The sequence below is a fragment of the Pygocentrus nattereri genome, chromosome 6 (genome assembly GCF_015220715.1).
Source record: "Pygocentrus nattereri isolate fPygNat1 chromosome 6, fPygNat1.pri, whole genome shotgun sequence".
NCBI lineage: Eukaryota > Metazoa > Chordata > Actinopteri > Characiformes > Serrasalmidae > Pygocentrus > Pygocentrus nattereri.
Genome location: NC_051216.1, coordinates 8,301,857 through 8,329,244, shown reverse-complemented (window position 1 = coordinate 8,329,244; position 27,388 = coordinate 8,301,857). Strand labels below are relative to the sequence as shown.

Sequence of the window (27,388 nt, the reverse complement as noted above, 5' to 3'; positions counted from 1 at the left end):
AAGACTGAACAATGCTAACGCAAGTAAAGAAAACATATTAAAAACAAAAAATTGCACAAAAAGCCACAGATGACAGACATGTTAAGAAGAAAGCAATGCTGTACAGGACATGGGAGGAAATACCTTTGATAGTGACTCTAGACTTGCAGAACTCGCTACCAACTTCATTGGTTGCCTTACAGAGATAATCTCCTGCATCTGTTTTAGACACACGGACTATTTCTAATGTGGCAGTGCCATCTACAAATGTGATCTTGGTGCTGGCAGAAGATGTCAGCTCCCTCCTGTCCTTCAGCCATTGAATTTTCAGTGGAGGAGAGCCACGTACATGGCAGCTAAGAAAGAGTGTCTCGCCCTCATTCACCGTCACAGGTTTAAGAGACAAGTCAAAGCTTGGAGGTACCTTTTGCTCTGCATTTGAAAAATGAAGAACAGAATTTACACAAATGTATAAATAAATGACATAATTTTAAGCTACAACTGAAGATGAAGACATCACCAACAGCATGCTTTGAAGCAACAGAGAGATGTAGTTACAGAATGGTTTACAGACAGATTTCCAACATTTCAGAGGGAGAGATGTGTTTGCATGAATTGCAAAAACATGCAGACCCCAGAGACCAAAGCTCATATACCTGTAATGTGGACAGAAACCTGGCAAGAAGCAGCGCCAGCCTCGTTGTTGGCTTTGCATGTGTAAGTACCACTATCTGAGAGGCGGGAATTCTTGATGAACAGCACAGCCATATTGTTTTTGAAGGTTATATCATAATTGTCAGAGCTGAAGATTTCCGTGCCATCTTTGAACCAGCTGACCGTCATGGGCTGCGATCCAGCAACACGGGCCTCAATTTTCACTAACTTGCCCTCAGTGTCCTCCACTGTTTCTGAAGGCTTTTTGGTGAAGCTTGGAGGAATTTTGCGTTCTAGGAACAAGAAACAAGTGCATGATTAATGTAAATGTGTTGGAATATTAATTAATTCTGGAATAAGCCCAAACATCATCATCTCTTTCTGACAGTTTTATGGCAAGAATGACAAACCAACAAACACAGATGTGAGAAGAAGACAGTGAATTTACACATAGTAAAAAGAAACTGGACTAAACCGCGGACATAACCACATTTATAAACAGTCACCATATACAGATACCTTTCACAATAACTTCTGTCGAACAAAAGTCCTTCCCCATATCATTACTAGCATGGCAAGAGTAGCGGCCAGAGTCAGCCTTATCTGCCTTCAGAATAGTGAGATGTGGGGTGTTTTCCACAAACGATATCTTATAATTGCCCCCTGTACGGATATCTTTGTGATCCTTTGACCAGGTCACTTTTATTGGTAATGATCCAGTCACGTGGCATTCCAGTTCTACGATATCTCCAACTGAAACTTCCACAGGCACAAGCTTTTTATCAAACACAGCTGGGTATCTTGGCTCTGAAAAATTAAATAAAGGAAGTAACACAAAATACATAAACATGTTAGGACAGGCCAAAAGTTCAGATCAGAAAAACAGAACCGGGCACTGATAAAACACATTAACATACAGTATGACTCAACAGAACAGACCTTGAAGTGTGAGCTTGGCTCTACAAGAGGCGGTCCCAACACTATTTGTTGCAACGCAAGTGTATTCTCCAGAGTGTCTCATTTCACCCTTGGCGATTTTCAGGACAGCAGAATTATCATCAAAAGTCATTGTGTACTCTGAGTCACTTCTCAGAGGTTCACCATCTTTAAGCCAAGAAATCTCCATAGGAGAGGATCCTGCAACACGACACTCAAACTGGACACTATGTCCTTCAGTTTGCTGAATGCTAGTAATTTTCTTGGGGAATGAAGGGGGCGTTTTGGCCTCTGAAAAAGGAAAGGTTAAACAAAGCACCAGTAAAAGTTACAACACAAGCAACTCAACAGGCACATTGTACCTGGATAAAACACAAGAGATATTAGAAGATTAAGAGAAAGAGGAGAGAAATGATCACCTTGTACAGTTAAATAACAGGTAGAAGTTGCAGACCCAATGCTGTTTTCTGCCTTACAAGTGTATTCGCCAATATCGACTTTTGAGGCTTTAGTTAATCTCAAGCAAGCCGTGCCTTTGGAGTACTCAATTCTACAAGTTGGGGAAGATCTGACTTTGCCATCTCCTTTGAACCAGGACACTTTGATCTCAGGGGTCCCCACAATCTGGCATTTCAGACAGACCGCATCACCTGCAGTCACTTCCATCGGTTCCAAACTCTCAATAAAGGAAGGTGGTTCTAAAACGTCACAAATGGACTATTAATTTTAAGGAAGCAAACAAACGGACTCTGTCTAAATAAAATATTTTTAGGAAAAAAAAACAAACCTAATATAGACACTGTGGCATCACAGGTGTCGTGTCCAGCATCATTTGAAACCTCGCAAGTGTACTTTCCTGCAGACTCTTTATCACTGTTCAGACACTCCAAGATGCAGGAGCTCTCAGTGGTTGTGATATTATATTTGTAAGAGGAGAAGATCTCCTGACCATCTTTGTACCATTTTACAAGAATCTTAGGGCTTCCAGCATATGTGCACTCCAGTATCATTGACTTGCCCATTTCAACTGAGAGATTCTTTAGCTTCTTGACAAAACGTGCAGCCTCTGTACAAAACAATGGATATAATTAAACATTACATCATGTACACACTTGCACAAATATATGATAGGTTTTTATTTGACGATAAAACAACACGTCATCTAACCTTTCACAAAAAGAGTGACAGGGCAGTTTTCCTTCCCTGCGTCATTAATGATCTTGCAGGTATATTCGCCTGCATGGGATGTGTCAATTTTAAAGAGCTCCAGTATGGCTGTGTCTCCTCTCAAGTCAATCTGACAGCCTCTACCAGACACAATTTCTTTACTGCCTCTGAACCATTTCAGTTTTAATGGGGCACTTCCCCTCACAGTGGCAGTAAATGTGACATTTGAGCCCGGGAGGGCCTCCATTGGCTGAGGTGGTGTCACAAAAGATGGAGGTTCTGCAGCAAACATGAAGAAAAGATTTTAAAGAATACTGCGGTCCTGAGACCTTCAACAATCATGTCCAATGTCTAAACAATAAACTAAAAAAAATAGGGCTGTCAAAGTTGATGCATTAAAAACATGTTAACACAACTAATTTACCACTAATTTAATAATACAGGTGGCCCCTGAAACCATCTGTAGTAGTTTAGGCTGAAGCCCAGCTGCAGCATGGTGCATGTTGCTCTTACAGAGCTCTGCTGGTGACATATCATATAAATAAAAAATAATGTGGGGCCACACTGTAGCAAAGCATGGGAATGAGATCCTAATGCATGGCCATGACTTAGTAAGGTGTGGGAATGAAATAATTAAGTCACAGTGATGACTTAGTAAGGCATTGGAATGAGATCAGTCCTTATTAAGCTGTGGTCAAGGCTTAATTATCTAATTCCTATGCCAAATGAATGGTCACTCAGCCATGGCCATGCATTTGGATGACGTTCACAAGCCTTAATAAGTCATGACCATGCAAGCTCCTTATGCTTTGATAGAATCCCTGATTTTAACTCTCTTGCTCATATAGCTTTTAGATAGCCTTTAAAGCGATACCTATGCTGGACAGTGCTCACAGGAGAACTGTGCATAGATCAGTGAGAGGCAAACTAGCCAAACCAATAGCAATTTGGAGCTCCAGTTCCCCTCAAGAGACTCCAGTGTAGCAAAAATGAGCTGAATGAATAAGAGCGAGAGCAACATGCTACAACTACAGAGGACATAGAACCACTGACTGAATATGAAGCAGTCACATAATGAAAATAATGTATTACTGATAAAGCTTGCACTGTCCAATCAGGTAGCTTCAGAAAAATGGTTTTGCAAATGTGACAAATGTGATTAATCACTTTATTTTGTGTACTTAATCATGATTAATTATTTTGATTGTTTGACAGCCTTAATAAAATATATCTTGATAATGTAAACCTACCGTTTGCCTTCATCTGATAAATGATGCAACGACTTCATTGCTTTACTACTTTAAAACGGTTCATAATACCTTCTTTTGTAATAATGATGCTCTGAGTAATAATGAGAATTTTTATTATTTCAACTCTAACTAGATCTCCCTGCTAGATAAACTGAATGTATGAACAGGTCAAATATACTTTTACTTATATTAAAGAACCAAAAAAAACCCTGACCTTTAACAACAAGTGAGGCAGTAGTCTCGGCAGCCCCAGCACTGTTCAGTGCCTTGCACGTGTATGAACCCGAGTCTGACAGTTTCAGATTGGGCAGCTTGAGGGTACAGGTATTATCAGCAAAACTAATCTCATAATTTGGTCCACTTGTGACTTCTTCTCCGTTGTGGTACCAAGAAATGGTGAGAGGTGCAGAACCTGAGACCTTACAGTCCATTTCAATATGTTTGCCAATGATACTCTGGGTGTCCTTCATTTTCCGTGAAAATGTGGGAGGGATAATTTTATCTGTTTAAAAAAGATGGTTGTTAGTCAGAAATGTAATGGAAAGATTCTGAAGGTACGTTTCACTCACAGATGATAAGATCGATGAATTAGAATCGGACTAACTGTCAGGCATGTTCAAACATCATTACGTGACTAAAGCAAACCTATTCAAATACAAACCTAAGACAGTGAGGTGCATTTTGCAGCTGTCACTGCCAACCTCATTCTTGATCTCAAAGGTGTACTCTCCAGTATCACCTTTCTGTGCAGACAGCACTTTAAGAGAGGAAATCCTTTTGGAAAAGGTGATTTTGTAATTCCTGCCAGAAGACAACTCCACTCCATCTTTGTACCACTTTGGTTTGAGCTCTGGGGTTCCAGATACACTGCATTCTAAAGCTGCAGCATCACCTGCTGTGACACTCACGGATTCTGTCTTATCCAAAATTGCAGCGGGTTCTGTAAATTAAGAATAATCATTTGGTTTCACAACAAAACCATGCAATATAAGGAGAAAAGCAACAAGAGCAGAAAGAATTCTACAAACCTAGAACAGTTAGGTTTGCCATGCATTCTGCAACACCAGCATCATTTTTAAGCTGACAGGTGTACTTCCCAGCAGCTGTGGGATCCACTTTAAAGATTTTAAGAGTGACCTGGTTATTCTCAAATGCAATTTTCCTATTGTCACTGTCTGTGAGAATATGGTCCTTGTCCTGTACCCAAGACACACTGATTGGCTTAGAACCTTTGACGGTGGCCACCAGAGTCACTTCCTCACCAGATACGGCTGTTGTATTGGACAGCTTTTTGACAAAAACTGGTGGTTCTAAATGGCAGGAAAAGATAATAACAGAATCGTGTAAGACAGGGAAAAATGTCATGTTAGACATGAATAAAATTACAGGGTGCTGTTGTGTAAAGAAAATACCATTCACAGCCTTCAATGTTTATAATTTTACTAACCTCTGAGTTTCACTGTTGCCTGGCAGGCATCACTTCCCACATTGTTTGAGGCTTTGCACTCATATTCACCAGCATCTGAGGCCTCCAGACCAAGGATGTGCAGAGTTGCAGAGTGTCCCTCAGACACAAACTTGTATTTTCTACTTTCCTTCAGTTGCTTGCTGGCTTTGAACCAGGTTATCTCAAAAGGTACAGTTCCCTTCAGCTCACAGTTAAGACTGGCATCTTTTCCTTTCAGTCCCTCAACGGGTGTGGGCTTTTTGTGGAAAGTTGGCGGTTCTACAAATATGTTTCAAATTAAAATGATCTGACATTAATATATAACTTAGGATTTGAATTAGTTGAATAGCTTACTTGGAAGGTACTTGGAAAAATGATAAATGACAAAGAGGCTATTAGAAGTTAAAAGAATATGAGACTTCAGGGAAAAAGCTATATGAAAGACATAAGTAAGTGGAAATACGCATGTGCCAATATAATGTCATCATTATTCATTATCGACACATGTCTAGATGGGAGGAATCACCCATTGTCTAACCTTTGACTGAGAGAGTGGTGCTGCAACTCTTAGTTCCCGCATCATTTTGGGCTTCACAGGTGTACACTCCATCATCATTATTGCTGGTGCTGAAAATCTCAAGCACTGCCACCGAGTCATCAAATGTCATCCTCATGTTGTCAGTGTCAGTGACAGTGGCATCATTTTTGTACCAGCTAATTTTCAAAGGAGGCGTGCCAGTAACTTTGCTCTCAAGCCGAAGTGGCTCTCCCATCTTTATATACTTTGTTGCTGGCAGTTTCTGAACAAACTCAGGGGGTTCTGCAAAGAAAAAATTAGGATAAGTTTAAAAGCGACACCTTTAAAGGCAGACGCAGAGGACAGAAGGCGGCGCCTTCAAAGATGAAGAGCACAGAATGGCTGCCAGAAAAGGAAGCGTGTTCATGAGGGATGAATAAAAGCAAGATGATAATGAAAAAAGCCCACAGACAACATAAAAAGCAACAACAAAATATACAAATTGGAAGCGATGCAAGGCACGTAATAATGAAGATGGTGGCAGCAAAACATAAAAGAATGAAGTCTAACCTTTCACCAATAAGCTTGTGGTACATTTCACTGTACCAGCATCATTGCTAACTTGGCAAGAGTAAGTCCCAGTGTTTGAAATTCCCACGGCATAAAGATCTATGAAGCATGAAAGCCCCTCGAGGCCAATAAAACAGGAAGGTCCAGTGATCAACTCAGTGTCCTCTCTGAACCATTTCACTGTGAAGGGAGGTGTTCCCTTAAAGGTACTCTTAAAACGAACAGTGGTATTTGGTATGACAGCCTGGTGTTCTGGCACCACCACAAAGCTTGGAGGCTCTAATTATTTAAAGAGGAAAGAAAGACAAAGACAAACCTGTTAAAAATCTGGCAACCATTATAGATCGTTAAAGAGTAAACATGTTGTAAATATGAGTCTTCTGAAGGGCATTATCTCGTCTGACCTTTCACCCTTAGCGTTCCACTGCATTCACAACTGCCTGCTTTGTTCATGAGTTTACAAGAGTAAGTTCCAGTGTCTGCCTTCTCTAGTCGCTCAATCTCCAAAGAGACGCTGTTGTTATCCTGAACCAGTTTATGCTTGGTTCTACCCGAGAGTTTAGTTCCATCTTTGAACCACTCCACAGAGATTGGGAGAGAGCCGGATATATTGCATCCAAGTTTTACTGGGGAACCTAGAATGTCCTCCATATCACTCAGAGGTTTGATGAAGGCCGGAGGAATTATTTGTTCTGTTCGCAAGACAAAAAAGATGTGAAAAATAAAAGTAAAAAAACACCTCTACTGCTAGTTTGTGCATACATGTAGTTATTTAAGATATTTAGTAAAACACTAACCTAGAACATTCAAAGTCACTTTGCACTGGCAGACACTGATGTGATTGGAAACTTCAAAGGCATACGTTCCTCCATCATCTAACTGCACAGACTGAATCTTAAGATTGCTGACATTATTGGCAAAGGTGAGGCTGTGTTGTCTGGATGGGACCACCTCCTTACCACCTTTGCTCCATTTCACTTTCAGCTCAGGAGTGCCTGTTACCTTGCACTCAAAACTGACTGGATCTCCAGCAGTGACGTTTATAACTTCTGGCTTTTCAATAATCTGTGGAGGCTCTAAGGTTCAAAAAGGATATGCAAATATAAATAAAATGCTGTAAATCTTTAAAGACTCATTGAAACTTTAAATACATACAATACGTAACTAACCTTGCACCAACAGTGTAGCGAAACATTTCGCCTGTCCTGCTTCATTCATTGCCTGGCAGGTATATCTTCCACTATGGCTAGACTCACAAATGGGTATTCTCAAAGTGGCAACATTATTCTCAAATGTTCTATCAATTTTGGGATCTTCAAGAATCCAGGTTTCATCTTTCTGCCACTGTATGGTCAAAGGAGGTGACCCCTTCACAATGCATGTTAACTCAGCTACGTTTCCCAACACTGTGGCCACATTTTGGATCTTCTCTACAAAAGATGGTGGTTCTGGTGGTGGTAGGTCAGAGAAAACAGTTAGCTACACTGCCAATCAGACTGACAGAATTTATAAAATTTCTAGTTTAAAAAAATAAGAGCTAACCTTTTATGCTTAGTGTTGTGCTACATGAACAACTGCCAACCTCATTTGAAACAATACAGAGATATTCGCCAACATCTAAATCATCACACTTCTGTATGTCAAGAACAATTATTGAGCCATTCTTCTGTGAGAACACATGTTTAGTGCTTGGTTTTATCTCCTTTGAATCCTTTTGCCAGGTAATCTCAAAAGGAGCAGTGCCTTTAATTTGGCACTCAAAAGAAGCATTTGATCCTTTCACAACCTCTACTGAGGTGAACGGCTTCACAATAACTGGTGGTTCTGCAATATTAAGACAAAACACACAGCATGAAATCTATATCTGTTTTTCTGAATATATAAATTAGAAAACTTAACTATAAACATCTGCACTGACCTTTGACCTTCAGCTCCATACTACAGCTCTCACTACCTGCTTCGTTTCTGGCCTCACAGTAATATACTCCACTGTCTTTGACATCAGCATCAGTTATCTCAAGCCGTGCCAGTGAGTTGCCAAAAGTAATTTTATGCTTGGCGCCTGGACTTATTTCATTGCCATCTCTGAACCAGTATGTGTCTATTTCAGGAGTGCCCACAACCTGACACTCAAAAACTACAGACTGGCCAGATTTCACCACTGAAACTTTGTCTGGTTTTCGGGTGAATTTTGGAGGTTCTGCACAACAGGGAAGTAAAAATGTAGTTATTTTAGGATTTTAACCATGATCATACATGAGGAAATCAAGGAATAATCTAAAAACAAACCTTTGACAAAAAGCATTGCCTGGCAGGAATCAGACCCAACATCATTTGTTATTTTACAGGTGTACTGTCCAGAGTCTGATGGCTTAGTGAAAAAGAGCTCAAGGGAACTTGAAGAATCATCTTTTTGAACTGAGCAGTCAACCCCTGATAAGACCTCTTTTTTGTCTTTGAACCACTTGATAGTCAGCGGAGGAGTACCAGATACAAGTACATTGAACTTCACTCTTGTTCCAGGTATGACATCCTGTGACTCAGGCTTCTCAATGATAGTGGGTGGTTCTGATTATGAAAGACAAAAAACCCCACCATTTTTGAAAGTCAAACCAAAAGTTATGTTTGCCCATTTTTAAATATTGCTTTTTCAACCTGTAATTCCATTCTAATTCACTCAAAACTGATAACCTCAGAAAAATATAAATATTGTTAGAAGCTAACATTACAACATTAGAAACTGTTAAGTTATAAGGCAAGCAGTCACTAAGGTAACTGTTACCTGGACTTTCTGTCGATTGTACACTGTTTAGAGAGAAATTTAGCACTAGTATATCTATGACCAGAGTTACAGGTTCAAAAACCAATTAAAAAATGAATGGTCAATGCAAACCTTTGACTTTTAAGACACCAGAGCACTGGTCAGTTCCTGCTTTGTTTGTGGCAATGCAAGTGTAACTGCCACTGTCAGAGCTATCAAGATGAGTGATTTCCAAAGATGCTGCATTCTCGAAGAAAATGCACTTGTGTTTTTCATCAGTCTGTACTTCCTTGTTCTCCTTAAACCAAGTGACTGTTATAGGCAGGGATCCAGAGACCAGACATTCTAAATGTGCAAAGGATCCTTTAATACTTTCCATTTCTTTGAGTTTTCTTGTGAAAGAAGGCTTAATTATTTGGTCTGTCACAATAAAAAAGATAAAAGTGAGTACACAACAGTGGGCTATCATTTGCAGTTTTTATCAAATGAAAACTCATTTGCTAAAATACTGACCTAATACTGTCACGAAAGCCTCACATGTGCCACTGCCAACATCATTTGAAACCTCAAAGGTATATTCGCCTTCGTCAGCCCTCTCTGCAGACAAGATCTTTAACATAGAGCTCTTATCAGTGCTTTGTACTTTGTATTTTCTCCCCAACATAAGCTCTTTTCCGTTCTTTAGCCATCTGGCTTTCAGGGCCTTAGTGCCTGAGAACCTACACTCCAGAGTGGCAGGATCTCCTACAGTGACACTGATGGACTTGGCCTGCTCTGTGATATTTGCTGGCTCTGCAAAGGATGACAAATGTAGGTTAACTAACACTGACTGACAATGTGCTGTACCAGGTAATTAAGGTAATCAAATACCTAATAAAGCAACAAACCTTTGACTACCAAAGCTGCTGTACACTTCTGGCTTCCAGCTTCATTCTGAGCATGACACGTGTACTTTCCACCATGCTTTAACTGTACACAAGACAAGTGCAGCACTGCTATTCTGTTTTCAAAGGAAATCTGGACATGCTCAGTGTCCTTGACCTCATGGTCATCTTTCATCCATGAGACTGTGATAGGCAAAGAGCCTTTCAAAACACACTGCATAGTAAGCTCACTGCCGAGGAGGACACTCATGTTATCTAGCTTCTGCACAAATGATGGTGGCTCTAATAAAAGAAAATGAGCATAAGGCATACAGTCAGAATGTGAAAGTGCATGTCTATATTGTTTTATTATATTCTTAAATCTATCATCAGTCTTACTAACCTTTCAGTATAATTTCACAATCACATGATGTCTGTCCTACTTCATTTCCTACAGTGCACTGATATTTTCCAGCATCTCCGTGTTCAAATTTCAGAATCTGGACATTAACTATACCATCTTTTATGGTAATGATATGACGACGGTCATTTCTGATTTGCTTCGAGTCTTTAAAACAAGAGACCTCGAAGGGATCTGAGCCTGAGACGGATCCCTCCAGCACAACGTCCGAACCTTTGACAACTTCTTTGGACTCAAATAATTTCACAAAAACAGGAGGTTCTGAAGGAAAAGAGTACACAAATCAGCTTGAATAAGTTACCTTATTAACTGCTAAACATGTTTAAGTCGACTAACTCGCTACACACCTTTGACTGTGACCAAGCAACTGCATCGATCACTGCCAGCATCGCTGGACGCTATACAAATATAATCTCCACTGTCTTCAACACTACAATTGGACATACACAGTGTAGCAACTGAGTTGGTGAAACTCATTTGGTATTTTTCACTTGGGCTAATTTCTGTTTCATTTTTAAGCCACTTAATAGTGATTTCAGGGCTGCCAGTTACTTTACACTCCAAAACCACAGAACTTCCATTCACTGCTAATTTAGTTGAGTCAAGTTTCATCACAAACTTAGGAGGTTCTAAAAGAGAGAATGGACATCGGTTAAACATTTGTACCATCAAGATGTATGAAAATAGTTACAAATAGTATTGTGTAAGAGCAAAGAGAACAAGAAAAGGCACCTTTTACAAACAAGTCAGCGGTGCATGAAACCTTTCCTGCATCATTAGCCACTTGGCAAGTATATTTGGCAGAATGAGATGGCTTCACAGAGTGCAACTCTAGGGTAGTTGAAGAGGCTTCTTTCTTGATGAAACAAGTGCCTCCGGTTAATATCTCTTTCTCTTCTCTGAACCATTTAATGGCAAAAGGCACGGTTCCAGTGAAAGCAGCTTTCAGAACAACAGTAGATCCTGGTATAACTTCTTGAGATTCAGGCATCAGTGTAAAGACTGGAGGCTCTATATTAAGTGGTGGGGTGGAACAACATTGTTATCACAACATAGAAATACGGTGCAGAAAATGAAGGAAGATTATTTACAGTTGTTTTTCTAACCTTTAACAGATACTGTTCCACTAGTCTCACTGTGCCCTGCCGTATTAGTGGCATGGCAGGTGAAAACTCCAGCATCAATGGTCTCTAAAGTAGGTATTTTTAAAGTTGCAGTGCTTTCTTTGAACTCAGTCTGGTACTTCATCTCAGTTGTGATCTCCTTTCCGTCTTTGAACCAAGATATTTTCATGGGCTGGGACCCAGACACCTTGCAATCCATCTGAACACTGCCCCCAACATTACCATCAACCTTTTTAAGACTTTTTGTGAAGGTTGGGGGTATAATTTTATCTGCTCAGAAGAAGCAAAATAATTGTATTTAAATCATAACATTTGGAATGCACAGTATATAATAAATATCAGGAGAAAAAAAAAGACTAACCAAGAACTGTGACTGAGCAAGAGCAGCGGTCTTTTCCGACCTTATTCGAAACTTCAACAGTGTATTCAGAACTATCTCCCCTCTCTGCCGAGAGGATTTTTAAGCTTGCTACATTGTCTTTAAAGGTGACTTTGTATTTTCGGCTTGTGGTCATTTCCTTGCCATCACGGAGCCACTTTACTTTGAGATCTGGACTTCCAGAGACAGTGCACTCCAAAGTTGCAGAGTCCCCTGCAGTTACACTGATGGATGGTGCTTTATCAACAATCCTAGCAGGTTCTGAGATTAGAAGAAATTAAAAAGAAAGAAAAATAATTGTAGTGCCGCCAAATTATTAATATAAGTATAGTTACATATTGTTTGAGTCTAACCTTGAACTGATAACGTGGCTTCACTTTTTTGTTGACCAGCCTCATTTTCAGCTTGGCATGTGTATTTCCCACCATGATTTAAGGCAACTTTTGCAATTGCCAAAATGGCAATGTTATGTTCAAAGGTTGTGGCAATATTAGGATCATCATCTCTGAGTATTTCAGAATCTTTGAGCCACTTGACAGTAATAGGGGCTGAACCTTTAAGAGTACCCTGCAGTTTCACAGCACTTCCCAAAACTGCAGTCGTATTTTCAACCCTCTTTACAAAAGATGGTGGGTCTGCATGAAAGAATACAATTTAAATCTCAAAGATATTGTTCACCATACATATATATAAAGTACATAAGAGACAAAAAGTAAACAACAATTTACGAACCTTTTAGCTTGGCTACTGCTTTTGATGTTACTTTACCAACATCATTTGAAACACAACATTGATAATCACCAACATCTGCACTATCAAATGACTGTATTTCCAAATAAGAAACAGCATCCTTTGAAACTATTTTGTGTTTTTTATCAGCAGCAATTGGCTTCTTATCCTTAAACCAGGTCACTTCAAATGGAACAGTGCCTGTAACTTCACAGCTCATTTGGGCTGTTTGTCCCTTCACTACTTCCACCATTTCCAGTTCCTTTTTGAAAGCAGGTGGTTCTAAGAGTAAGAGCAACATTTAATGTAACAATTTACAACAAACAACAAAGGAATTGCATTTGAAGATTTTCATTTAAAGAGGATGATTTATGCTTTCACAAACCTTTAACAGTCAGTTGTGTGCTGCAGCTTTCACAGCCAGCCTCATTCATTACTTCACAAGTGTAATTCCCACTGTCGGACACAGCAAGGGCTGCAATTTCAAGTGAGGCGTGACCATCTTTGAACACAATTTTGTGTCTCTCACTGGAATCAAGTTGTTTGTCATTTAAAAACCAAGTAACATGAAGTACAGGAGATCCTTTAACAGTGCACAGCAAGCGTGCAGATATGCCTTGTTTCCATAGTATCTTAGGCTCCAGTCTCTTTACAAATGCTGGAGGTTCTGAGGAAAATCAGTTCAGAATAAGTCAGTTTTGCACTGCAAGAGTGCTCACAAACTCCAAGAAGATACAAGCATAAGAACAGAAAGAAAAGATGAAGAAAAGAGTGCAACATTTCGCTGCAAAGATGACACAGATAGGTTAAGCTTTTTTTCTGTGAAAACCAAGCAATATGTTAGAGAAATTCATTTTCAAGATTTCCACACACATACTGAATTGTTCATTAAACTCAAATGTCTTACCTTGTACAGTTACCACAGAAGAGTAAGTGCTGCTTCCAGCATCGTTCGCAGCAATGCAGGCATAAGTGCCAGTATCTTTAAGCTTGGCCTTCGGGATTTCAAGGCAGGCCACTTTCTCCTCAAAAGAAATTTTGCTATCCATTGTATTATGGAGTTTCTTGCCATCTCTCGTCCAGCTGATGGTCACTCCTATATCTTCATTCACCTGACACTCCAGCTTCAGTGGGTTACCCACTGCTATAAATGTTGACTCAAACGTTTTTACGAAGATGGGTTTGTCTATAACTCTCATTTCAGTGGAACATGTAGCCGTGCCGACGCTGTTTGAAGCTTTGCAAAGGTATGTACCCTGATCACTCTGCTCAAGTTGCATGATCTCAAGATAATGTTTGCTCTTTTCAGATGACAGCTTATAGTGTTGATCAGTTGAAATGGCAATGTTGTCTTTGTGCCAGACAACATTCATCGGCGCAGAACCAGTGATAACACATTGCAATTTTGCTTGCTTGCCCACAAATAAAATCATCGGATCAGGCTTTGACACAAATTCTGGAGGGAAAACCTCTATAGAAAGAGATTAAAGTAGAAGAAAGAGAAAGAGAAATGAATTGCTTTGCAAAAGCAAATATATATTTGTACCACAGCACTCAGAGAAGTGTAAAGTTCGATCTCTTACCTGTCACATTCAGGTTAGCAGAGCAGCTGTCACTACCATGTTGGTTAGAAGCTCTGCAGGTATACTCTCCACTGTCGGCCTTTGCTGGGTTCAAAAGCTCCAGACATGACGTGGTATTGCGGCTGATGATCCTGTACTTGTCACTATGTCTGATCTCAGAGCCAGACTTGAACCATTTGAAGGTCACATTCGGTGCATCTTCAGTCTCGCATTCAAACTTGGCAGGGCTGCCAACATTGGTTTCCAGAGTATGGATTTTGTGCCTGAAAACAGGTGGCACTGAAGTGTGCACAGGGAGAAAAACAAATAGTCTATCACTTCAATGAATCAGAGTGCTTATATGGTAAATTGTGAAATTAAGACATTAAAAACAGCTCATAGCATGTTTGAAATGAATAGTTCTGCAGGTCAAATATTTAACCCATAAATTTGAGATGAAATATGTTTGGCCAGAACTTCATTCACTTCAAAAACAAAGAACATGACATTAATGATGGGATGAAAACAGCAGACCAGGAGTGACTGTGGAGGGAAAATTATGCATATGGAAAAAATATCAATGAACAATAAACCAAGACCTAAAGTCCTGGAACGCATGCAAAAAGAGGTGCTCAGTGAAGGATGGACCATAGATGAGATGCTATTCATATTTCTTGGGTGACGCAGGTTCAGTTTCAAGAAGTGAACAGACACAAGGGTGGAAATACTTTGGAGTGAGAAGGTGAAGAACAAAGGGATGAAATTGGAAGAAATCCAACTGTTAAGAGTTGATGAAGACTACAAAGTGAAATCATGCTTGCACTTTGGTGGAGTGAATGACATGACTAAACCAAAGGGTTGTGAAGAGTGGATTAAAAGAGTGAAGTTCAAGACTATATTCCCCCTAATTGTGGTGACCTGATATATTAGTTGCAGGAATGCTAACTAAGGGTGCTCAAAAAAAGAGAAATGAACAGTAAGTTAGTCATGGATGACATGATGTGAAAAAATAATCCCCATAATCCAACCTCTTTTGACCACTGTGAGCCTTGATGATGTCGATGTCTTGCCAGCTTCACTCACAGCTTCACACGTGTATTCTCCTTCATGTTTTTCCTGGACTACTTTGTCGATTACTAATGTGTAAGTGTCATTGTTTTTCAAACACTTGAACTCTTTGCCAGATATAATTGGTTTTCCATTGAAAAGCCAGTTCACTTTTGAAACATATTTTATAGACACAGAAAATGTTGCTTTAGAGTGTTCTTCTAGTGTAATGTCCTCTAAAGAGCTTTCAAAAACTGACTGATACTCCCTAACTTTTTCACTCTCGAATTTCTCGGTCTCTTCTGTCAGATATTCCTGTATTCCTTCCCTCTGAATGAGAACATCAGCAGACTGTTCAACTGGAGGTTGTCCAAAGGACACACCAGTTGTGACCTCTGCTGCACCTACATCTCTCTGTTGACTTTTTACTGTTATAGATCTCATTTCCTGTCTTTCAACCTGAACAGACTGCTTTAATTCCATTTTTGACTCGGTGGTAATAGTCATCACCTGATTTTTTGACTCTTGCACAACGGTTTGCTTCTCAGCCGATACAGACAAGAAAGAAGAGGTGGCCTCGGTCTTCAGAGCAGCTGATTGAGTTTTAGGTGGCAAGAACGCTTCTGTATTTTCTGTTAACTGTACAGTCTGTACCATTGGAGAGAAAGTTTCTTTAGAAGCAGCCTTGCTAACCTGTAATCTCTGAGGCCTGTCAATTTGCATTGTTCCAGGTTGTTCAGAAGTAAGAACTGGCTGCTCCTGATAGACAATGGAATAGAATGCAGCCTGAAGTTCACTCTTGAGATCGGCATTCTGAGGGTACTCACCCTTGAAGGCAATAGTAATCTCTATGGGGGCACCTGGCGTTGTGATAAGATACGTGAATCTAGTATACCTCGGCTCTTTCTGCACTTTGACCTCCTGTACTTCAACAACTTCTAAACGTTGAACCACATCTGCCAAGATTAATGGTTGATCTTGAGCAACAGCCGACGCAAGCGTACTTTTCAACTGGTGCTTTATGTCCAAGCTGTGTGCTTTTGGTGCTGGAATCACAAACGTAAGTTCCTTGGGAAGGGTCTGGCTGTCTCTGGACTCTGACACTTGTAGAACACCCATCTCTTGCTGAGTGACCATTGCTGTGGTTGTTTCGAAATGTGTTACATCCTGAGACAGTTCACCTCTTATAACACGTTTCTCCTCCATTAATATCGACTGTCTAACAGACTGTCCTTCTTGAATCTGAACAGCAAAGTCTTGCTCTGCAGCCTGAAGAGCAATACTACTTTCAGTGGAAATTGCTTTGTCTTCAACATGGACAGATTCAGATGGTATTCTAGGTTCGATTTCAGTCAAGCATGTGTATTTCTCAACTGCACCCAAATTCTCAACATGCCCTTCCTCTAGATCTTGCCTCTCCGACACAGATGTGGCATGTATAATATTCCAGTGATCCTCCTTTTGCACTAGTGCACGTTGTTGCTTAATATCACTAGAAAATGGAGTCTCTTTTGGTATCTGCATTGGTTCTGTGATGACCTGCAAAATGTTTTGAGGTTTCGGTTCTTTCCTGATTTCGGACTGAACACCTGTCACAGAAACATCAAGAGCACTGGAATAATCTGCCATCAGTTCCCTTTTCTCCTCTGTGGTAACTGCATGTCTACGGAACTTCTCCTGTCTCTGCACTGCCATCTGCTGCTCTGGTTTGTCTACTGACAGTATCCCCTCTTTGGAGAACATGTTTTCTGGCTGAATTGCCTGCAAATGCAGAGGTGCAGGGGCCTCCTTATGAGGCTCTATGGAGATTGACGTCTCTTGGGTGCTGAACTGACTTGACTCCTCACAAGTAACAGCCCACTGATCATCTGTCGACACTGTGTGCATAAGAGTAGGACTTTTTCTACTTTCTGCCTGCTCTGGGCTTGACTTCTCACTACTGAATTGACCCTCAGAAGGAAGAATGGCCTGATCTGTAAAAATCTGTAAGTGAAGAATTTGTTCCTCTTCTCTCTGTGATTGAACTGAAACAGCGCTGTCCAAACCTGGAATTACACTTGTTTTATCAGCTTGAAGTTCATTCTTTTCTTCTGCAACAAGGGCTGATCTTAATACTCTATCCTTAGACAAAGATGCCATCTCTTCATCAGGTCTATGTATAGAAAATGTTTCCTCTTTTGATAGCATTTGCTTGGCCTCATTCACTGAAAGAATGACAGGTTTGGAGGACTCTTTCTTAACTGATGGCTCAACAGCTAAATCTAACGTTGATAAATCTGTAGCATGACCGCCTGTTATTTGTTGTTTCTCTGTGGAAACTGCTGTATATAATATTTTAATACCCTCCTTTACTTGGTAACTCTTTTCTGCCTCTGTCTGTGGTATAATTTCTGAATGCTCTTTTACTATTGGGAGTGTTGTTTCCACCTGGTGACTTGAGATTGGGTATGTTGGCTCAGGAGTTGGTTTTACCTGCTCCGTTTCTCGACTGGCTAGTGGTTCTGCTTTCACAATTGTCAGAGGGGTCACACTCTCCGTTACTGCTGACATGAACTTTGAAGGTTGCTCCTTTGCAATTTCAAGCTCTGTGACCTCAGGGCTTTTAATACGATCGTAGTGCTGCTCTGTGAAGCCTTGGCTCTCTTGAACAGCAGAGGTCATTGCGGCTACGTGGAACTGTTTTAAAGGTGTTGCCACAGCCTGTTGTGGCTGGGTTGGAGCAACAGTTACTCTCTCGTGTGTCTCATGAGTCTGCAGAACTGCGGCTTGGTGAGTTACCTTTTCTCTGTGCATAACAGCAGAAGAAACGTCTAACTCATGCAGAGCACCCACTTGTTCGCTTGCTACAGTCTGCCTATCTTCTGTGCCAATGGTATAAATCATCTGGTGTCCTTCTTGCAGACTGACTCCTGCTTGCCCAGGAAGGCTCACACTGTACAAACGGGATTCAGTTGCCTCTTCAGTTGTGGAGATCTTATAACCTCTCTGTTCCTGAACCAACTGTTGTTGATGAGATACAGAGAAACTTTTGTGAAACACAATTAGTTCAGCACTACAAGTTGCCTCCCCAAAGGTATTGGAAGCCCTGCATGTGTAAAGGCCACTATCTCTCTGCTGAGCATCAATCATAATAAGAAAACCAGTACCATCTGGATCTGTTACAACACAACAGTTCAGGCTTGGTTTGATTTCAGTGCTGCCCTTGAACCACTGCACCTGTGGACGGGGATTCCCTGTCACTTTGTATTGAAATTTGGCCTCACATCCCTCAGCACACTGTACAGGCTGGATCTGTATGGTGAACCGAGGTGGTTCTCCAGGTATTTTAAACATTTGCTCAACCCATTTCTCTGCTGGTGATATATCGCTGACTTGTACCTTCAGAGTCGTTGTGCAAGTAGTCTGGCCAAATCTGTTACTGGCAGTGCAAGAGTACTCTCCCTCATATTCTTTTTTGACCTCTGTTATGATCAGACTGTAGTCATCTCTTTCCTCTACGAACCTGTATACAGATGAAGAGGAAATGACTTTTCCATTATGATACCACTGAACTTTAGGCCTCGGAAATCCAGATACTGTAACAGTAAACCTAGCTGAGCCCCCAACCGTTACTGCTGCAGGTGTTAGTTGGGTTACAAAAACTGGCTTTTCCTTTTTCTTTTCCAAAGAACTAGAATACATTTTTTCCTGTGGCTTGAGTTCAAGTGTTTTAGATTTTTCGGGTAATTGTAGGGAAATGCTGTAGGTTTCTTCTTCTTCTTCCACAGTCTTCACGGTCAAGCTAGAATATTCTGTGTGAAAATAACGGAGGTAAAGATTCACCATAACATCCACACATCAAAGATTAATGTAAGATTTATGGTTTTCATCTGTAAGAGTGGACATGAATGCCCATAAAAGAGGAAATAAATGTGTCAGACAGCAACAATTTTAGTTGTAACTTTATTGAGTTATCTTTGTCTAATGTACACAGAATTACATAAAATGCAATGAACTGATACTTCTTTAATCACTCTCTTTTTAAATTACTTCTTGATTTCTTTTAAATTTCTTCTTTTTAAAGAAGGTTTATTAAACAGGCTTACATCTACACCCAACGGTATTCCAATATCCCATTGCTACTACACTGTTTAAATATATTTTTTATTTACAGTTAAGTAAATGTCGTGTGTGTAACATAAAAAATGTGAAACTATTAATACACTGATCAGGCATAATATTATGACCTTTTTCTACGCTCACTTACTATATAGGAGCACTTTGTAGTTCTACAGTCCATCTGTTTCTCTGATACTCTGTTAGCCCCCTTTTACCTTCTTCAGTGGTCAGGACCCACATGGACCCTCACAGAGCAGGTACTATTTGGGTGGATCATTCTCAGCATTGCAGTAACAATTAAAGTGGTGGTGGTGTGTTGGTGTGTGTTGTGCTGCTCTGAGTGGATCAGACACAGCAGTGCTGCTGGAGTTTTTAAACACCTCAGTGTCACTGCTGGACTGAGAATAGTCCACCAACCAAATATATCCAGCCAACAGCGTCCTGTGGGCAGTGTGACCACTGATGAAGGACTAGAGGATGACCAACACAAACTGTGCAGCAGCAGATGAGCTATCGTCTCTGACTTTACATCTACAAGATGGACTGACAAGATAGGAGCGTCTAATAGAGTGGACAGTCAGTGGACGCAGTGTTTAAAAACTCCAGCAGCACTGCTGTGTCTGATCCACTCAAACCAGTGCAACACACACTAACACACCACCACCATGTCAGTGTCACTGCAGTGCTGAGAATGATCCACCACCCAGAGTACTTGCTCTGTGAGGATCCATGGGGGTCCTGACCACTGAAGAACAGGGTAAAAAGGGGCTAACAAAGTATCAGAGAAACAGATGGACTACAGTCTGTAACTGTAGAACTACAAAGACCAGCTATACAGTAAGTGGAGCTGATAAAATGGACAATGAACATAGAAACAAGGAGATGGTCAGAATGTTATCCCTGATCGATGTAGTGACTTTTTCACTGTAAATCACTGTAAATGATTTTTCGTAACACTATACTATGTGCTCTGTAGGATATAGTCTTGTACATCAAATCTGTTGAATAATGTTTATAATTATTAATTTCCATGACAAACTAATTTTAATAATGTTAGACATCCCTGTGTTGACATTCTTAGCGATCTGCTAATGCATTCAAGACAAAATGAAACAGGGTTAAGAGAGTGCAATTAATGCAATTAAATATAACCAACAATATTGATTCATTTACTCTAACAGCAATAATAGCAAAAGGGGTAACACTTTATTTCAGAGTGCTATTATTGAATTAGTGGTGGTGGTGTGTTAGTGTTTGTTGCACTGGTGCGAGTGGATCAGACACAGCAGTGCTGCTGGAGTTTTTAAAACCCCTCAGTGTCACTGGTGGACTGGACAATAGTCCACCAACCAAAAATGAAGGAGTAGAGGATGACCAGCACAAACTGAGCAGCATCAAATGAGCTACTGTTTCTGACTTTACGTCTACAATGTGTTTAGGAGTGTCTAATAGAGTGGACGGTGAGCAGACACAGTGTTTAAAAACCAGCACTGCTGTGTCTGATCCACTCAGACCAGCACAACAAACACTAACACACCACCACCACGTCAGTGTCACTGCAGTGCTGAGAAGGATAAAAAAAGAAATACAGTCTCTTCTATCATAACTGTTCCAGTATGACCCACAAGTCCAAATTTTGTAGGAATTTCCACAGCACAGCTGAAATAAATGAATTTGAGATTATAGCCTAGGCCAGGTTTTATGGTCATATTTTTAAGATTTAATCTGTACTGTACATTTTTATCCTACCAAAAAGTGGTTTGTCCATTCAACCTTTTTATTCAACTTAGATAAACACTAACACATTTGTTCATGCATTTTTTTTGGTTAAAATGACAAACCATTTTTACAGAGTAAACAGAATTTCGACTGTGCTTTGACATTTGAATGGCAACCTATTTAAAATCTTCACAGCAATTAAAGAATTAAAAATAGTTATTGTTGTCGATATCAAAAATTATTTTAAATAAGTGAAGTCTAAATTGGCTGCTGTATCATCATAAGTAAATTAGAATCACAAGTGCATTAGTGCATTTAATAACTTTTGCTGAACATTAATAAACATAAAACATATTTACATATGTCAATCAGTGCTATCAGAATAAACAGCCTACCTGCTAGTTCTCTCATCATGTATTAAACTTACTGTTTGTCTGATATATTTAACATTTAGATAACATTTTGATGTAATGACAAGAAAGTAAAACACACTGTTGTGCAGTTACCCTGTCGAAGCTACAATATATTTATTTGTATAAGCAAGCAGAAATAAACTAGCAAGTCATCACATCAAGTTATAAATGTTATCAACTGTAATTTAACAACAACAAATGTTAAACTGTGCAACTGCTCGTCTAGTTTAGTGTAGCTAAAATAATGCCAGGTACCAGCTCCACCATTCTGTCTTAACATTTAGAAATCGTTATTTTATTGATGGTTTAACATTTAGCAAGTGATTGATGTTACCATGGAAGCTAAAATTTTGCCATCTGCTAATGCATGAATTGCTCATGTATGTTTTTGGTTGCCATCAAATAAGCCCTTTTGTCTGCGAAGCATGCTGTGGCCCTGTCCTGACAGACAGACAGAAATGCTATTAATATAAAAGTGCTGTGAGCTCAGAAAATGCTAAGAAAACAACCATTTACTGTTTGTTTACTAATAATTTCATTTTTTCCTTTAGAAAGTTTTTGCTAGTCACAACAAACAATTTTGTGATATCTAAAATTCTACATACACTGGCCTCTGACCCCCTGTTCTGGGGTAATATTTGGGATATATGCTTGCTTAGGACCTAAAAGTTTTGCATAAATTGCTAACTCAAAGGTATAGGACTGTATAGACTGTATTTCTTTCTTTTAGAATGTGACTTACATCTGACATGCAGTTAAACACATGGAACTGCATTCTATAATAGGTATTTTTCAATATTTCGAACACTAACTATTCTTTACTTGACAGATAGTTAACTAAAGTAACATTGTTTTTTACACTGTAACAAGAGCACTGTAAAATAAAGTGTTACCCAAAAATGTATCGTTTCATTTATCTTTTTACTTTATATTATTCTGTCTACATGCAATGCAGTAGTCGTTACTGTGATGTATTGTGATGTACTGTGATACAGTACTTATTTATTTTTTTATTCTTAGAGTATAGCTCATAATGACAGTCTAAGACAATGTAATATTTGAACTTTATTATTTCTATGGATCTGGATGCAATTTGTTAGGGGGAGGAGTATTTCATTGAGGCATTCTGTGTCAATTAATGTTCTGTGTCAGAACTGGCAATAGCTAATTACCTGAAGAAAATATTTCTTTACTACAGCTAGTCATCTGAGTTACATTCAAAAGTTTGAGCACTCCCAGTCAAATTACACCTTGGTGATTTTTAAGTGAAAGAAGTAAGAAAATAACTTAAATATGGTACTTTCGTGCAAAATGGTACTTTTAGTGCACACATTTAACATACTGAATATATATATATATATATATATATATATATATATATATATATATATATATATATATATATATATATATATATAATATGCACCATAACTTGTGCACAGGCCACATTTTTTTGTTAAATTCAGTAAATAAACAGCTATTTGTATTAAATGTGCGGAGGTATGTTCTCTGTAGAGAATGTTAACATATTTTCACTTAGAAAATCAACATATCAATTTACCAGGGTGTTCAAGATTTTGTATAACATTCTTTGTCTGAACATCTAATTTTTTGACAAATCTAATTAATGTTCATGCACAGTATTATATAGCCCAGAAAACAAAAAAAAGAAAAAAAAAATAAGTAAAAGAAATTTACACTTAACACTACATGTATATAAATATGAACAATTTAGAAACATCTACTCACAACTAAGTATCTATAATAAATAAAATAGCTGCAAGAGACAAAACCTGCTACAACAGATGTTTCAAAGCATGTTGCATATGTTGTGCAGAGGACTATACATAATATCAGAATAATTTACATGTACAATACATTGAAAATAGTGACAACTATGTCTCTATGAAAGACACACTTTACAAAATAGCAGTCCTGTGGCAAAAAAAATCACTTTGTTAACCTGTTGGTGAATTAAAACACTTTTAGTAAGGACATTGTTTCAATAGAGCCTGCCTGGTTTTGGATAATGCATTTGAATTCACCGGCATCACTTTGAGCTGCATTTGTTATAAGCAGATTGAAATGTCCTGGAGCTTTTTCTTGGATGATGTATCTAGGGTTTGTAATAGGAGCACCGTCTTTCAACCATTTTGCTGTAGGGTTTGGTTTTCCACTCACTAAACACTGAAGCAACACTGGTGTCCCTACTGCTGCAGTGACATTCTGCAGTGGGATTACGCATTTTGGGGGTGTTTCAGTGACCTGGAAATGAAAACTACACATGTTTGTTGATTTGCCTTTGAATTCTATCTTGTCTTCTTTTGAGGGCTCGGCAAAGACATCAAAGTTGATGCTAACGTATTTCTCTCCCTGCTCACTCACCTCGTTATCAGTCATGGCTACCAGTCTCACAGCTTTTTGAGATTCATCAGCTTCCTGTTGGAACTCAAACTCAAGCTCAATTTCTGAGGTTTGTTCACCATCAAACGATGAATTTCCAACAACCAAATCAAACTTCTGGGGCTGAACTTTCGCACTGCCTAGAGACACCGCAGTGAGTTCTCTACCCCTAGCTTTTCCTGAATATGATTGAGGACTCAATACCATTAGAGATGCTCTACAAAGTGTCTCACCAACGATATTAATAGCTCGGCATGTATAAATGCCACTATCATTTGTATTGGTTTTCAGGATCTTGAGGAAATGGTTATCACCATCAGAGCTATGAAAGTACTTTTTCTTATCATGGGGGATCTTCATATTTCCTTTAAACCACGACACTACTGGTGAAGGGATTCCCATCAGAGAACATTCAAACATGACCATTGTATTTTCAGGTGTCTCTATGTCACATATTGGGTTGATGAAACGTGGTGGCATCTCTGTAACCTCAAATGCTATTTTCAAGTCATCACTTTCTTGTGTTATAAAATCAATTGCGCCTTCCTCATACACGCTTGGAAGAACATCGAGAGAAATAATCATACTTTTGTTGTCAGCTGTGTATTCTGGGATAGTGACAATTTTCACTTGTTTCTCAAACTCCTTCACTTCATTCTCATCCAGTTCAACCTCTAATAAAATCTCTTGTGGGGAAGGAGATCTTGATGGATCCTCATCCTCCTCAACATCAAATTCAATCACATGCTGATGGGTGACAGCAGGTGGTGCTGGTATCATCCTTGCCTCTTGAGATATCACAACAACCAGAGCAACACTTTTTGCTTCACCGACATAATTAACTGCTTCACAGATATACTCCCCTTGATCACCTTTTGCTATGTTCTGAATTTCCAATGCTATGTTATCGCCATCTCTTTCAATGCTGATTCTGTCATCTGGAGCAAGCTGAGTTTTGTTTTGGAACCATTTTACCTCTGGAGATGGCAGTCCAAATACTTCAGCACAGAACCGTAATGTATCACCTTCGTACACTCTTCTCTTGGTGAGAGGTTTAAGAAAGGCTGGAGGAATTCCTTGTACCTTCTCCTGAAGGGCCCCTAAGCCTAATAAACCACGGCCTTCTTGAAGAATCATGCTCTCATCAATAGTAAAAACAGGGGGAGTGGTTTCAATACCTTCATCATCTGGTGATCTAAGAAACTTGTCAGAATATAATCCATCACTGGAGCTGCTTGGGGGTCTCTTGTGTTCCACAGGAGAAAATGGATACTCAGGGGGTGTCATAATACTACCTGGGGTCTCAGTAGAGGTGTGGAAAGATTCAGGTGATTTGGGAAATTGGGAAATTTCAGTGGATGAAGCTGGAGTGTAGAATCGCTCAACTTCTGCCATCTCCTCACTGAATGTGCTTTCAATTTCAATAGACATCTCAGATTCTGGAGACAAGGGCCTTCCCCAGTCAGAGGGTGGGTTGTAATAGTCATAAACAGCACTAAAGGTTACCTCTTCCTCCTCAAGTTTGCTAATACCAGCAGCACCTACTCTGGCAACTTTTTGCTGTTGTTTTTGTGGACCTCCCGTAACAAACTCTTGAGCTGTTAGTTTTGTGGCACCTTCACTTTTTGGTTTTGATATGTCTGACACTTCACTCAAAGCACCTCTTTCTATGACATTTTGGCCTAAATCAGTACTTGCCATCTTTCTGAAATCCATTTCTGCACCCTGAATGCTAATTGTGCTAGATTTTGATGAAACTGCATGTCCCTTTATTTCCTGTAAGATTTCTTGAGTTGAAGCAGCAGTTTCCTCGATATGAGTAACGTCTGGTCTAACAAAGGCTCCTTCACTTCCCTTTTTAATCACTTCTACTTTTGTTCTAGGGCTACTAGCACTGCCAGTTAAGGTTCTCATTTCCTCAGGTAATATAGCCTTAGGTCTAATTAAAGTAGGAGACTGCTGAACCTCAGTGACTTTTGCAAGGGGGATAAAATGATGCAACTCGCTGGCTGCAGGATCTGCAAATGACCTGTTCCTCACTGATTTTCCTTCAATGGATTGCACGACATTCTCCTCAAAGACTCTCTCTGTAACATCTGGGGCAATTCTTACTGGGGACGCCTTGCCTGGAACTAAAGCTCTAAACTCTCTTATTTCACTCTCTCTAGGTTGAAATGAAGAGGTTATTTCTTTTCCAGACTGTGTAATATCAAGTGCAACCTCTGGAATATCCTCCATGCAGTAAACAGATTCTATAGTTGATTCTACCGTTATTTCTTCTGGCTCTACTGTGGGAGAATCTGGTCTCTCAAATGCCTTTTTTAATTTTGATACTTTCACCTCTGCTCCTGAAGACTGCAAACCACAACCAGTTATAAGGGGTACATCAGACACAGAACCTTGCTTAACATGTTGGACTTTTGGTATATCCTTTTGCAAGATAAGAGGTGCATTGGACTTGCTAGTATCTTGCAATTGCACAGGATCAAAAGTGAAACGCTTCACAGTAGACTTTATAGTGTCTTCCACTGCCATGGACTGATCTCTAATCTTACAGACACCCTCTTCACTATTTTTCGTCAGTACAGATGAAGGACCTGAGAATGTTTTTGCTCTAACTGTGGGAGTAATGTCAGTTGAAAAGCCAAGTGGTCTTGCTAGCTCACCCATTTCTAGTGTTGCAAGAGATGAAAATCCAGAGTCTAATGCTGTGGAATCAAAGGACACATCGGCTACACTTTCAACTTGTCCATGCTTGTTTGTGGCAGTGCATCTGTAAGTTCCCGCATCAAGATAAGTAAAATTATAAATGTAAAGCCGATAGCTTTTGTCATGCTCTTCAAACTTGTATTTGTCTATGTTCAAGGGATCGAGAGCAATGTCATCATGCAACCATATGACACTAGGTGCTGGTTCACCAAGTATTATGCATTCAAGAATGACTGTTTGTCCATCTGAGCAGCTTATATTCTCTAGCTCTCTAAAAACCTTGGGTACCTCACCAATATCATCAAAGGAAAATGTAAATTTATGCTTCAAAGTCTGAGATGTGTTTTCATCAGATGGAGCCCCAGCTATCTTTTCACTAGGCTCAACTGTGTCTACCACGTGCTCACTGATATCTAACACTGGTGTTGGAGCAGTTATCCTGATTTCTACTGGAGATGAGTGAATGGAGGAGTCAGAGGTGCAAGGAACATGGATGCCTGCCTGTGGAACCTGCAATGTATATTTTTTGTCTAGACCAGGAGCTAGGAATGACTCAAGTTCTTCCTCCATCATTTGTTCTTCAGCCAGTTCCGATTCTTGTGTCACTGTAACTTCTTGAGTTGTTTCAGGCCAGATCTTA

At 39.6% G+C, this 27,388-nt stretch overlaps 1 protein-coding gene across 3 annotated transcripts in view; it reads right to left on the bottom strand.

Annotated features, from left to right (window-relative positions):
- Positions 1-27,388, bottom strand: part of ttn.2 (titin, tandem duplicate 2) — a 180,210-nt gene that overhangs the window by 115,940 nt on the left and 36,882 nt on the right. For 2 of the 3 annotated variants that reach the window (XM_017710611.2, XM_017710612.2), the window contains exons 43-57: positions 15,388-19,197; positions 14,381-14,659; positions 13,705-14,268; positions 5,972-6,253; positions 5,434-5,712; positions 5,015-5,296; positions 4,648-4,926; positions 4,201-4,488; positions 2,737-3,015; positions 2,357-2,635; positions 1,989-2,267; positions 1,573-1,860; positions 1,153-1,440; positions 636-926; positions 124-411 (exon numbers count right to left, since the gene is read on the bottom strand). In XM_017710611.2, coding sequence (XP_017566100.2) covers positions 124-411; positions 636-926; positions 1,153-1,440; positions 1,573-1,860; positions 1,989-2,267; positions 2,357-2,635; positions 2,737-3,015; positions 4,201-4,488; positions 4,648-4,926; positions 5,015-5,296; positions 5,434-5,712; positions 5,972-6,253; positions 13,705-14,268; positions 14,381-14,659; positions 15,388-19,197 — 8,055 coding nt within the window. Of the gene's footprint in view, positions 1-123; positions 412-635; positions 927-1,152; positions 1,441-1,572; positions 1,861-1,988; positions 2,268-2,356; positions 2,636-2,736; positions 3,016-4,200; positions 4,489-4,647; positions 4,927-5,014; positions 5,297-5,433; positions 5,713-5,971; positions 6,254-6,520; positions 6,800-6,924; positions 7,213-7,317; positions 7,597-7,689; positions 7,969-8,062; positions 8,345-8,438; positions 8,721-8,809; positions 9,089-9,794; positions 10,074-10,168; positions 10,448-10,547; positions 10,827-10,912; positions 11,195-11,297; positions 11,577-11,671; positions 11,960-12,050; positions 12,330-12,421; positions 12,704-12,800; positions 13,080-13,182; positions 13,465-13,704; positions 14,269-14,380; positions 14,660-15,387; positions 19,198-27,388 lie in introns of all 3 variants that reach the window. The other variant, XM_037539621.1, reaches the window with a different exon arrangement.